A 13,660-nucleotide genomic window follows, 5' to 3' on the forward strand; every position below is an offset into this window, starting at 1 on the left:
TTACTGACCAAAGATAAAAAATTAAATACAATACAATTACAAAACAAATGTCTTCTTCTTTACTCTTCTGTCTTTTGTAAAAAATGCCAATTGATGTGAGCTTTCTGGCTTCCATCTTCCTTTCTATGTGTGCAGTCTGAATTGTAAATCTGTTCAAAACATTAGACACACACATAAAATACATGTGCTTTATCAGCATTAAAAAGGGATCAGAGTTAAAAAGTTAACATTTTAGTTTATGAAATTATATTTATAAATAATAATTAAATAACTATTACTCAAACGTCGGGTTGTCCATGATTAATCTCAAATATTATAAAGGGAATTCTCCTTTCGTATTTACTTTTTTAAAAAAATCTCAAATTTATTCTTATAACTATTTCAAAATATTTCTATAATTTATGTTATATTTAATTTAATAACCACTTATAATTACCTAAAAAAATAGAGAGCCGTCAGCACACCACTATCGTGATGGCTTGTATTTATGTTAAATGTTTCTCTTCCCACCCGTTCGTTCTCTTCTTTATTAGACGGGACGGACAAGACGGAGGCGGTCGTACAGGCGTGATCTGCAAAACAGCTATTACCCTTGGTTTGGCCACAAATTACAATCCAGTCATTCCCCGTGGCGCGTAAATAGCACGCGGTTCCCCCCGCTATAAATATCCGGCCACTCCAAGACCGTCCTTCAATTTGGGGCAATCGAAATTTGTGCACCAAGTCGAGGCGAAATGCGTCAATTTACCTAGAGAGAGAAAGAAACAGAGATAGCGCGAAGAGGGGGAGGAAGAGAGAGAGAGAAGGCCGGGGGAAGAGACTCGTGGAGGCACCTGCCTGCGATGCGTGGAAGAAGCAGACAGAATGGCGAGATCGTGTTGGAAGTTGGTGAAATGGCGGATCCATCCGCTTGAAAAGCCCTAACTGCTTGTTGCAGAACTCGTGCGATTTTCTCCCTCGGAATACGGTTGGTTCTCGAACTTCAGGTGCGATCACTCTGCTTTTTCTCTACGAGTCTCGTTTTGTTCTTTGGATTCGTTGTGCTTCAAACCTACATTGCGTGCTTATTCGCCTTTTCTCGCCCCAATCTCTTCATCCTATTTTTTTCTTTCATTTTCCCGCTCTTTCTTGTCGAAAATTTCTGGATTCATGCTTTAAACGTCCGTTAATTTGCTTACAAAGCTTTTCATTTGATCTTTTTTCGCCCCTTTCTTCCTCCCTCCCCCTCTCTCTCTTTATGATGTACGTTTGTGTGTATTCGTTCTAGTTCTTTGATGTTGTTTAGCGAGGTTTGTGTTACGCTGTTACGTTTTTGTTTTTTTTTGGTGCATTTATGTTGTTATGAGAGTGTTTGATTTCAATTCATTGTCTTGGTTATGAAGAAATGTCGGACGTAGTGAAGGTGCTGTATATTGTGGTTGTGGACGATGAAGAGAAGAGAGAGAAAGGGAAGGAGTCTTTCAGATACACGCGTCCTGTACTGCAGAGCACTCTGCAGCTTATGGGATGCAAAGCGCGACACGCCTTTAAGGTAGTTTATAGAAATTATACTAAAGTTGTGTTCAATTAAAGCATTTTATTTGATTTCACTTCTAAAGCATCTTTATTTGGATCAATGGAATGTTGTTCGCAGTTTCAAATCTAAGCTTCGTTTTTGCGTCTCTGTTGATGAAATAACCATGGTTTTTTTGAGACTGGTGATTGTAATTATGGCGATAGATCTGGACTGCATGTTTTGCGTGCAATTGTTTTGTAATTTTGCTGAAATATTATTATTTGCGAATTTAAAATTTCTGGATTTGTTTCCATGTGAGCATCCTCTAGCCAAGTGCACTGCTAAGTCAACAATGCCTTTTTCCAAGCATCATTCTTTGTTGGGCCAACTTGAGGCTCCCTTTGGTTTTGTAAAAGGGAGGGGACATTTTCTTTTCGTTTGGGGGGTTCATTTGATTCGCTGTGAACTGAAGTGTGAAGTGATTAGCCAGGTCTCTAAAACTTCATACTGTGAATGATTGTCCATTCCATTTGTACATTCAGAAATTAGGTCATGCAAGTCTATGTTTCCTATGTTTCAATTGGATACCAACACCTGGATGCGTTCTGTTGAATCACGGTCCATTGGGCTATGCCATGTTTTTAACAAATTCATTTACTCTAATTCTTGAATAATTGAAGGAGTTGTATTAAAAAGTGAATGGCATGTGTGGTAGTCCAGCTTCAATCTTTATATCTAAAAGTAAAGGATGCATCCATTCATCTCAGTGGGGGAGCCAAGAAATTTGTTTCCAGTGGGGGCAAATACTAATTCGAATAACATTAACTACAATTATGACATTTGTTTACAACAATAATGTACCTTTAATATACTACTATTTCCATATTTAAAAAAAAATTATTGAATAAGTTACTAATTTGGTTCATGTACTAATTAATGATTTCTTAAGCAAAAAAAATATGTAGACTATAAAACAAAATTACAAGTTTTGAGTCACCTGTTTATTGTTAAAGTCACCTTGAATTTTCATGAAATTAGTTTACAGTTTACTTTTTTTTTGAGAAATGCAAAAAAGAAAAGCCACACAAATAATCTTATGGCGAAGACAAAAAAAGAATGAAGGAAAAACACAATCTGTCTTGGTTAAAAATACCCATGTTTAGGGTGTTGATGATATATTTAAAAAATGTGCATTTACCCCCCTCTTGCACATTGATTATGCCATGGCTTGGGGGCAAACGATTGTTCTTTATATTGATTATTAACTCTTGCACATTATCATTGTTACCTTTGGCTTTGAGTGGGGGCAATTTATGAAATATATTGGTACTCCTTCAATTTTTATTTTTTTATTATTTTATTTTATTTTTGTCAAAAAAAACTGCAAGATTTTTTTGAGTCCTTGGTGGGTATGATTTCCTCCTACCACATAATGTTGTTCTCTCTCTTGGGCTTCCTTTGGGTTTGAGATATGTCAATTGCAACCCCCTGCCACTTTTGAGTCCTTGTTGGGTATGATTTCCTCCTATCACATATGTTGTTCTCTCACTCGGGCTTCCTTTGGGTTTGAGATATGTCAATTGCAACCTTGCGTTCGACATATGTGAATTGCACAACCTTCCACCCCCCCCCCCCCCCCCCGGGCGGCCGCGGGCGCCCCGCAACCCCAACAACAATCATTTTGCAGGATTAATTGATTGGACGCTGGGGCTTTTAGTTTATCTATTTCAAATGACAATTCAATGCATTTCCATTCCTCCATGTCTTTTAGGATGAGACGAGTTATAATGTATTCTTGCAACCCCCTACCTTCAAAATTTTCATGGAATTACTGGGCAGCCCTAAATCCTAGGGCTAGTGCCAAGGGCACTGCTTATGTGGGATTTCCTTGGGATATCAGTATTGAATCAGTGAGCATGTTGTTTTGTCCATTTAATAAGTTTTTCTTTCATTGAAATTAATTCAGGTAGAAACTGGGATTGTGTTGATGTATTATTTTAATTAAGTTAAAGTTAATACATTGATCCTTGGCAATAAATAAGTATATAAATAAAGTTAATACATTGATAGTTTGGGATAACGTAATGTGTTATATAGATTTTTCTTTATGGCGCATGTATTTTGCAAATGGTTACACCATTTAACCATTTCCATGATAGTGATTTGTGGAAACCTTGCTTTTTAAAATATTGTAAGCACTGTATTGGATAGATGATTTTCAATTGTGTCATTTTTTTGGGTCGTATGGAGCATTCTTCTAGTTTTTTCTATTGGATTGGCAATCTCATTATGCTATTTGTTGATTCTGTGAGTTTACTTCATATTAAAGCAGGGACTTAACACTGACTTTCCTAATTTTGAGGATTTCATTATACTAGGCAAGTAACATACAATTTGGTATATCCGTTGTTGTTGATCTCCTTCTGCCATGTGTTGCCTCTCTGATATTTACTTTATGTTAAAATAATTTATATTAAAATACGGAGTTAACATTCTGTCATATTCTCCAATTGTAAGAACTTAATGATGCTCGACATGTGATTACAGGTAAAACACTCAATATGGTATATCTGTTGTTGTTGCTGTTTCTTCCAAGTTTTTTTTTTCATTATCTTTATTTATTTATTTATTTTTGCATATAATATTCTTGTTCTGATTTGATCAGATTAGCCAAAGAGTTTTTGAAGTGATGAGAAGTGAGTGCCCTGGAGATGATTCGCTTTCTGCAGTAATAGATATATCAGGAACGGATTCCTCAAAAGAGCAATGCGAGAAAGAAGTTGATTACTGCAAGAGTAAACCAGAGGTTTATTTGGGTTCAGAGAAAGATGAAAGAAGTAAGAGTGTACCATTTGAATTGTACAAGAGACGCACAACAACTGTCATTAGAAGAGGGACTTTCTTAGATGTTGTTTGTGATGCCCTTGCTGAATATAAGTATGTGGGTCCCAACCAGAGGGCAGATTTGCTTCTGGCATGCAGGTATGCTGTTACATTCCATATTGTTGTGATTATTTTAGCAAAAATTTCAAATGCTTAATATATTGTTGTCATATTTTAGGTATAGTTATTGACATCTATCAGGGAAGTTAGTGAATCTCTATTTCTCTAATACTATTAATGGGATTCTCCCTTTGGTATCTTCTTTAAAAAATGTCAAATTTATTGTTATAACTACCAATGATTATTCCAAAATACACCTTTAACTATCCACTACTATCCCAAAATACCCTTATAGTTTGTCATATTTATCCCTATAACTACTCATAATTATCCCAAAATATAACTAAAACTATCTACAACTATCCCAAAATGCCCTTTATACTATTTAATTGTTTATTTTTTTCTTTGTAATTTTTTAAAAGTTCAGAAAATGGAGTCATGGAGCACGCATTATGGCTACTATATATAAAAAAGACATGTATATTGAGAAACTGCCATAAAAAAGAAAATATCACAAGATAAAGGCCCTAAATACATCCATGCTTTTCAAATTTTTAACATGCTTGCCCTTGCTACTGCCAACTTTATTCTAACCCTTGGTTCAGGAGAATAGCATGCCTGTTGGACAACATTGCAAAATTAAAGACTTTCACTTTAACAAAACATTCAAATTTGTAAAGAAAAAAGGATCAGTATTTTAAGGACGGAAAATATCTTAGAAGAAAAAAGAGAGTAAAAGTAGTGTTTCTATTAAAAAAAAAAAAAAACAAGGGGGGTTTGACTTTTGGGTTTATTATTCTTTTGTTGTTATACAATTGCTTGCAGTGTTTTAGGTTGAACAATGCTAAAATTTGTTAATAAGTTTTTGAAAGTACAAAACTCTAGAGTGGCATCTAGGTATTTTCTATTTGAATGTTTCTTCTCCAACATTCATACATAAAAGTTGGAACACATTTTTTTTAGAATTGTTTTTCATCTTTCCAAACAAATGCTGGAAAGCTGGAAAACAAGGTTGCAGTTTTATAATTATTTGGGAAACTAAAACTAGAAAATGAAAACTGTTTTCACAACCACCCAATGTTCTCATGGGTAATAGTCAAATATATTCCCAATCTGACTATTTTTTTTTTTTACTTTTTCATTTTTGGGTAGAAAAGAAACATCATCTTTATTTGAGGGACAACATACATCTAGGAAAAGCTACTTGCCTCACGTCCTTATTCTACTAGTGACAGAAGGAAAATTCCTGTCTCATATAAGATCAACTCAAGTAGAATATCACAAATTAACAGAAGGAAAATTCCTATCCCGTATAAGATCAATTCAAGTAGAATATCACAAATTAGCAATACAATTGGCTGCATGATTCGCTTCACAGTACACATGATTAAATCTGGCAACCTCAAACCCTCCTAAAAAGTGCTTAATATCTTCCAACAAGAACCAGAGCTTCTATGGAGGCATACTTTTACCCTGAACACAATCAATTATCACTGTAGAATTACCTTCTATGTGTATATCCTCTTAATTTCCTTATTGAACTCAAGCAGAATATCACAAATTAGCAATACAATCTGCTGCATGGTTTGCTTCACAGTACACATGATTAAATCTGACGACTTCAAACCCTCCTAAAAAGTGCTTAATATCTTCCAACAATTACCAGAGCTTCTATGGAGGCATACACTTACCCAGAACACAATCAATTATCACTCTAGAACTACATCCTATACGTATCCCTTTAATTTGCTTATTGAGACCCACTTGAATCCCCTCCCAAAGTGCTTTACTGTCTGCCACTGGAACTAATGCTTGTTGTCCATTTCAACTTGTTTAATATCAGGTTGATAAATCCCAAATCGATACCAACTGATGAGTCAAAAATCTTACCCTTTGTTTATAAAAATAAAAAATAAAAAAAATTAAGGCCTCACCCTAACGGCCTAACATTTTGCAACTGGTATATGTGGGAAAATTGCACAATTTTTCTGTTCTTTTTATAGTTAGTTGTTTGCTTGATATTCTTTTTGTGATGTTTTTATCCTATATTTTTTATTTCTCCTAACTTCAAACTATAATTGCTTTTTCAATGCCAACATAATGTTGGTTGCTTTCCCAAATTTAGAAATATGGAAGCTTCATGTTTGAATGAATTGAAAATTTGTATTTGATAGTAGTGTAATTATGGTAGTATATGCCTTAGTTGTGACATTAGTCTATATGAAACACATGGCTTTATTGATGATGTGGTAGCTTTACCTATCAAGTGTACCGAATAAGAGGTCAAATTGCTTTCTAACCAAATACAATCTTTGAGCAGCTCAAGTAATGTATTGTTGTTTATCAAAATAAAAATTGGGAAATGGGATTGGTAATTAACCATCCATTTTTAGCAGATATTAAGCGCTCCAATTTAACTATAATTTGGAGTATTGGACAATTGCTGCTTCAAAAGTCTAATCTGAGCCCGTAAGTTACTCTTGCAAGGTGGCTCTTTGACTGCTTGAAAATATCATATTGTCTGCTAAAGGGTAATAATTAGAGCTAAATTTGAGTTTCAAAGTTTGCTAATATGTAATTCAAAACATCTTTTAGATTTGCTAATGGCATTTAATTTAGAACTGCGATCACATCACATCAAATATTAATGCATTGAATCATGAATGATTGTAGGTTCCTTGATTTTGTTCTCTTGGAAATTTCCTTAATATCTCAAAAGATCATTTGAATACTGTGGTGTTTTGTTCATGGATGTGTTGGTGAGTTGTTTGTTTACTAATTAATGCTTTAATGCTGAATTTTTTTTGACAAGGATAGAGTTCAACATGCCTAGTTGTTATTTTATTTTCTATTGAATTTTATTCATGTCATTAAAATTCATGTAGTTATGTGTCTCTCTGTTTGGAAGAATGTAGGCCCACAGTTCTTGTGTTACCACAGCTCTCTGTTTCCCTATACTGTGGAAACTGGATATTGAAAAATGGTAAGACATTGAGAGATGTGAAGTTTTACTTGTAATATTTGTGAGAGGGGCAATTGATTCCATAAAATTTTGTAGTGTGAACTGAGTTCAGCATCCGTTTTCTAGCTGTAAAACACAATTCCTATTAATTCTTTAACCCATGTCAAATGACTGATTAGGATGTTGAACTGAATGGGATATGGATTTTATGAAAGAAATGGAATTATTGCTCTCTCTCTCTTTGTGGTCAAGAAAAAAAAAAACTGTTATGCATATTGCCCAAAATCCCTTTTGTTGAGGCACATGGTTCAATTTGTTTTTCTTACTTATGCATGTTAGCTGAAGGCCCTTTTGCTGAGAGACAGTCAGACGATTCAATTTGTTGTCTCAGTATTTAGTCCATTGCTTACCGGTATGAAAAAGCATCAGAGTTCTGTTATAAAATTCCAAGAATTTTTTTAATAATTTTTTTAAAAAAGTAGGTGTTGTAGCTATGCATTGAGATTTTGGACTGGTACTTCTGAAAACATGATCATCAATTCCATTTAGACTCTGGGAATTAGAGTTTCAAGTTTGGAAGCCCCATTTTCAAATTGAGCTTAATTTCCTGTGGTAAAATATAAATCCTTGGTCCTATAGATCTCATGTGCTGATCATTTTTTTTGTGGCTATAATTATTAAGCTTCCGCTCTTGTGCACCTTTCTTGTAAATTAAACTGTTGCATTTTTTTCTGAATTGTCTTGCTTTATCATTGTTGCAGAATGTCTATTTGCAGATATGGATGTATATATATGTTCTCTATTTTTGCATCTCTCCTTTTTCTTTTACCAGTAATACTAAGTATTTTTACTGTTCCAGCTGAGATATTATTTTGTTGTTTTAGAATCCGAGAAAGGAAGGAATCTGTAACTGTCCTCTTGTGTGGCACCAGTGGCTGTGGCAAATCTACTTTGTCCGCATTACTGGTATTTTCAATCTCTTTGCAAAGAGCATTGATAATGTGAATCTAATCCTGGCCTTTTTCTGTTCTCATTTATAATTTTCTTTTGCTGAATTTGAAAATATTTTTCAATTTTTAATTGTGTTATTAAAATACCTCTCTGCATTTATTATATTTGATGTATACATTTATGTTGAAGCAATAACTGGAACATGTGCCTTTCTCATTTTTCATATCAAAACTATGTTTCTGGTTATGTTTGGTTGTGATCTTTCTAATTTTTCTATCAAGTAGAAAAAAGTATAACTACATACTATCAAGCAAAAAATTTTTGAATTTAATTTACTCGACCTTCACTTCTCACTCTGATGCTGGAATTGAAAGTGGTACTGTAGTTGTGCAGTTTCTCTGCTCTTTTGAAATCTAGTCATCCCTCTGTTTTTCAAGCTGATGGCTCTAAAACTAGGGCTTTTGAACAAATCAATGATAAAATATCATGAATGTATGTGGGAAAACTGTGTTTAGTTACACTATGTTAGCATGCTAGCCCAACTTTATGAGATTGTGATTGTGAGACATCTGATTGTGCTTTTCAAGAATTTGAGCCGTACTTGTATTTTGTGCAGGGTAGTCGGCTGGGAATCACAACTGTCGTATCTACAGATTCAATTCGGCACATGATGAGAGGCTTTGTAGATGAAAAGCAAAATCCCCTAATCTGGGCTTCAACCTACCATGCTGGCGAATTCTTAGATCCGGTAGCTGTGGCAGAGGCAAAGGCCAAAAGAAAAGCAAAAAAATTGGCAGGTGTCTCTCACACACTTCCTAGGGATGAAATATTTGGCAGTTCCTCAACTGGGAAATCTGACCCTAGATCATCAGAGATCTGTTCTAATAATGCTGAATTTATTAGTCCAAAACAGATGGCCATTGAAGGATTCAAGGCACAAAGTGAGATGGTTATTGACAGTCTTGATCGGCTGATCACTGCATGGGAAGAACGGAAGGAATCAGTTGTTGTTGAGGGCGTTCACTTAAGCCTTAATTTTGTGGTGAGTAAACACATACACACACATTTATTAACATAAATTTTCATCCCACTGAAATGAGACTAACTTTAGTTAGTGGCGTATTTCTTATTATGGTTTTGTTATGTGATCATAGATGGGACTCATGAAGAAACACCCTTCTATCATACCATTCATGATATACATCACAAATGAAGGCAAACATCTGGAACGATTTGCTGTTCGTGCCAAGTACATGACCCTGGACCCTGCAAAAAACAAGTATGTGAAATACATCCGAAATATCAGAACAATCCAAGAATACCTTTGCAATCGGGCTGACAAGCATCTTGTCCCTAAAATTAATAATACAAATGTTGACAAGAGTGTAGCAGCTATCCATGCAACAGTCTTTGGCTGCCTACGTAGGCATGAAGGAGGGGAGCAACTCTATGATCCCACTACAAACACAGTAAGTGTGATTGATGAGGAATACCGAAACCAGTGTGCTGCCAATTCATTAAGCTCGAAGGGAATGTTTCAACTCATTCAAAGGAAAGGTTCTAGTAGACATTTGATGGCTCTTCTTAATACTGATGGATCTGTGGCAAAGGCTTGGCCTGTTGATTCAATAGATAGCAATGGCAAGCCCATCCTGGGTTACGGGACTGAAAATGGAATAGGGAGTCCAATGTATGGGCCATTGCTGATCGGTAAAGCTGAACCTGTTAATCTTCAGTTTGGTCTCTTTGGCATTAGTGCTTGGCCCAGTGACACTGGTGGCACAAGTCATGCCAGTAGCATTGATGGGTCGAGGGCTGATGCAACTGAAACTGGTAGTAAATATTACTCTTCGTGCTGCAGCTCTCCTAGGATGTCTGAGGGACCTGCCAAAGAGGTATTTCCAATGCATAATTGTTCCTCGACAAACTCTTACAGAAACTATCGTGCATCATGCTTCTTATAGGTTTGAGTTAGTGATGCAGGTCATGTGCATTATATTAGTAACCAAATGGTCTGCTTTTTTACCCCCCCCTTGAAATATTTTTGGTGCTTTTCTGCTGAGATGTATTATTGTTTTATTAACTTCCAGCGTAAGGAAGAACAGTCAGTAAGTGGCAGTGATGAAGAAGTTGATGATCAATCTGAGGTGGACAGCGATGAGGATCTCAGTGATGGTGACAAACAGATTCATGAAGAGGTATTCATGATTTGATTGATTTAGTCTTCCATTTGTTTCAAAAAAATATTTTTGAAATCAGTTTTGAAAATAATTGTTTTCATTTGAAGAACCTGATACTATTTTGCTTCACAGAATGCAATAATTTAAGAGCTAAAATGGTCAAAATCTAGGATTACAATAGCGTAGAGCTTTACATCTGCATGTGAGAAAAGCTATTTCTGTGACTTGAATCTATAGTGGCTAGGTTGCAAGTGAGGAGCCTTAAAGATTTGCAAGGGTCTTCTCATTGGGAGTATTTCGCCAAAGCAATTATATTCATCATTACTGCATGCATCATAATACGGTATGGCAAACGGTTGAATAATAATTAGAAACAATAATAATCAGGCGTCAGTTTTGGAAAGTTGGATATGCTTGTTGATTAATTTAGGAGGCAGTGGGCCCTCTAGTGGCACTATTGAATACTGATCGAGGCCTGCCAGCTCTGTTGGACTCTGTTTGGCGGGAAACACCGTAGAAATACATTTTGGAACTTGGATATCGGGTGAACTAAAATATTAGTTTCTTTTATTCGTTTGTTTGGCAGATGGAGGGGTCGGTTGATGAGGAGTCGACAAAGTCAGACGAAGAGTATGATGATCTGGCAATGCAGGATATGCAAGAGAATGGGTACTGGTCAGATGATGAGGAGTCGTCCACCGACAAGCTAGTACCCGCATACAAGAATCAACAAGACAATGGCGGGGAAATGAAGATGAAGGCTGAGGGAGAGAAGAAGTACAGACAAAACCTGGATCTTTTCCTCGGAAGTACAAGTGAGCCATTGCAGGGTGTGCTTATGGAGAAGAGTGAAAAGAAACACCCTTCTCCTGGGTATGTTAGAATGAGAAAACGTTCCCTCAGCATTCCTGCCTTGGGAAAGCGGGAGTCCTCCTTACTCAACAATGATCCCATCCTCTCTGGAGGCCCACGAATGTAGGAAAAAAAAAATGAAGCATGAAAATTTTGTTTCTTTACATTTTTAACTTTTGTTATCTTTAGAATTGAAAAAATCATGTCTTTTTTAAGATGAGAGTGTAGGTAGGCGGTGTGTTCTCTTTTTGTATAGGGACATTTGAGCAACGGTTGTTGATGTGAATGGGGCATGTTAACTTCCAATTTTCTTTTAAAGATTTGTGTTTAAAAGCATGCATTTCAGGAAGATTCATATTTAAATTTGTGTGAACTCAAAAAACAATTTTTTTTTTAAAAAAATTTAAATTTAGGTAGTGCACCTAATCTTCCGAACTTGGTAGTAGGGGGTGGGAGTGTAGGTTCGTCACATGGCATCATGCAAGGAAAATGATATGTTGGTTGTGATACTTGGTGTGGGAAGAGGCGTGAAGGCTGTATTATTAGCGTCAGCCATTCAAAGTGGGCAGATATGGTGTTTCCCCCCCCCGCACCCACGCACCCAACACTAGCAGGGAGGCCCTCTCAAGGGCCCATGCCACGAGCCACATGACTCGACGCCAGTCACTATTTTGTATTCACCCACTTGAAAAATGTGCCAGATAAATTAGATCTTGTTTTTCTCTTTTAGAGGTTCAAGCAAAGCAACTGCATTCACACGTTTCGAGTACCAACTTTAGTGGCAGCGGATGGAGGAAAAGGAAGGTCACATTAAAAGCTCTCCTCTAATACAAGAGGGGAATGGAATGTTTACCATATGATATGATAAAATAGTTTATAGTCAAAAAAGAAAAAGAAAAATGATGCTAAGTTAATTATAGAAGAAACAAAGCAATTCGATTTAAAATAATACTATTAATAAAATTATTATATTACTTTACAATAGCTAGGTTACACTATTGTCCTATGCTATCATGCGAACCATACATAATGTTAATATCGTAAACCCATTAGGGCGTAATGTTGTTGGTTTAGTTTTATAATTGAGTAGAACTGAGGAACTATCCAACCTAACTCACTTGACCTACTAGAACTAAGCCACCCACACATGACTATTTCAAATATTATTTGGGTTGGTTGGTGTGTTAAATTTCTTTATAAACTGAATATATGTGTCACACAATGGATTCAATCTATAGTTTGACGCAAACCATTTTGACTTGTAATTTCTATTCGTTTAATCCTTTGCTGGACTTCTTTTATTCTATATATTATCAATGCAAAGTACTTATTACTATATGATCTAAGATACCAAGAAACAGAGATAGAGAGAATCAAGAGAGACAGAGAGACAACATGAGGGAGAAAAGAAACAACATGATATAATAGTAAAGAAGGAAAAGAAGAAGAAGAAGAAGAGAGGGAGAGGTTGCGTGATAGAGAGGGAAATTAAGTTTTGGAATTCTAAATTCAAATGATAATTGTCCCATACAAGAATCAAAGTATTTGTGCCTACATTTAATTGGAACAAACAATTTCATAATAACACCTTGATTACATAATAAGTTCAATGTCAGAGGAAATTTCACTATAGAAACTAAAATCTATACAAGCATAGTTTCTTAAATCTAAGCCAAAAATAACTATGTTGAATAGGTAGCCTAAATGTAGGTAGGATCTTCCTACATACTCCCTTAAATGGCAGGACCTCAACTCTTGAGATTGTAAATGTGATTCCAACAATTGAAGGACACTATCATGAACATCACCTTTAGTAAACTATGTAGCACTAGAAGCATGACAACCTTTTGACCAAATATTCACCCTCACAAGTCACCTTGAGAAGAAGTCACATACTCATAATACATAATAGAATTCACGGTTTCTTGTTGTTGAGAGGTAGAATAAGGAACTGCTGACTTGCACGAGTATTAGATGATAAAGCAAGAGGCTCTGAGGTGCCTCCATAAATTTTCAAACTCCCATGTTCAAAATTGGACTAATGGTCATATGGGTAAGTATACCAAGTAAATATGCATAGGTCCAAATTTCTTAGGGATGGAGACAAGCACCTCCATGGATCTTATAAAGGATTTCATATGAAGTGTGTTGACCCCATGGGTCATACCCTATTTTGATTATGACAACTATTCCGGTATTTAACGTTTACCAAGTTTGTGTGCAGGACCATATTAGGAAGATCATATTAATGGCACATGGAAACTTGAGGAAAATGAA

The 13,660-nt window shown here is 35.7% G+C and overlaps 1 protein-coding gene across 1 annotated transcript; it reads left to right on the forward strand.

The window, feature by feature from the left end:
* Window positions 1-462: 462 nt before the first annotated feature.
* Window positions 463-11,701, forward strand: LOC131149162 (P-loop NTPase domain-containing protein LPA1 homolog 2). Its single transcript, XM_058099335.1, has 8 exons — window positions 463-986; window positions 1,383-1,531; window positions 4,161-4,477; window positions 8,285-8,366; window positions 8,968-9,393; window positions 9,506-10,246; window positions 10,442-10,549; window positions 11,118-11,701. Exons 2-8 carry the CDS (start codon window positions 1,385-1,387, stop codon window positions 11,508-11,510), a joined length of 2,214 nt encoding a protein of 737 aa, XP_057955318.1. The 5' UTR covers window positions 463-986; window positions 1,383-1,384; the 3' UTR covers window positions 11,511-11,701.
* Window positions 11,702-13,660: the final 1,959 nt, after the last annotated feature.

Source organism: Malania oleifera, chromosome 2 (genome assembly GCF_029873635.1).
Source record: "Malania oleifera isolate guangnan ecotype guangnan chromosome 2, ASM2987363v1, whole genome shotgun sequence".
Classification (NCBI taxonomy): Eukaryota; Viridiplantae; Streptophyta; class Magnoliopsida; order Santalales; family Ximeniaceae; genus Malania; species Malania oleifera.

What these genes read in the sequence shown, in the direction of transcription:
- LOC131149162 (XM_058099335.1), top strand. Translation starts at nt 1,385, where the DNA reads ATGTCGGACGTAGTGAAGGTGCTGTATATTGTGGTTGTGGACGATGAA. An exon ending in AAGCGCGACACGCCTTTAAG is followed by an intron (nt 1,532 to 4,160) that starts GTAGTTTATAGA and finishes TGATTTGATCAG; the next exon opens with ATTAGCCAAAGAGTTTTTGA. An exon ending in CTACTTTGTCCGCATTACTG is followed by an intron (nt 8,367 to 8,967) that starts GTATTTTCAATC and finishes TATTTTGTGCAG; the next exon opens with GGTAGTCGGCTGGGAATCAC.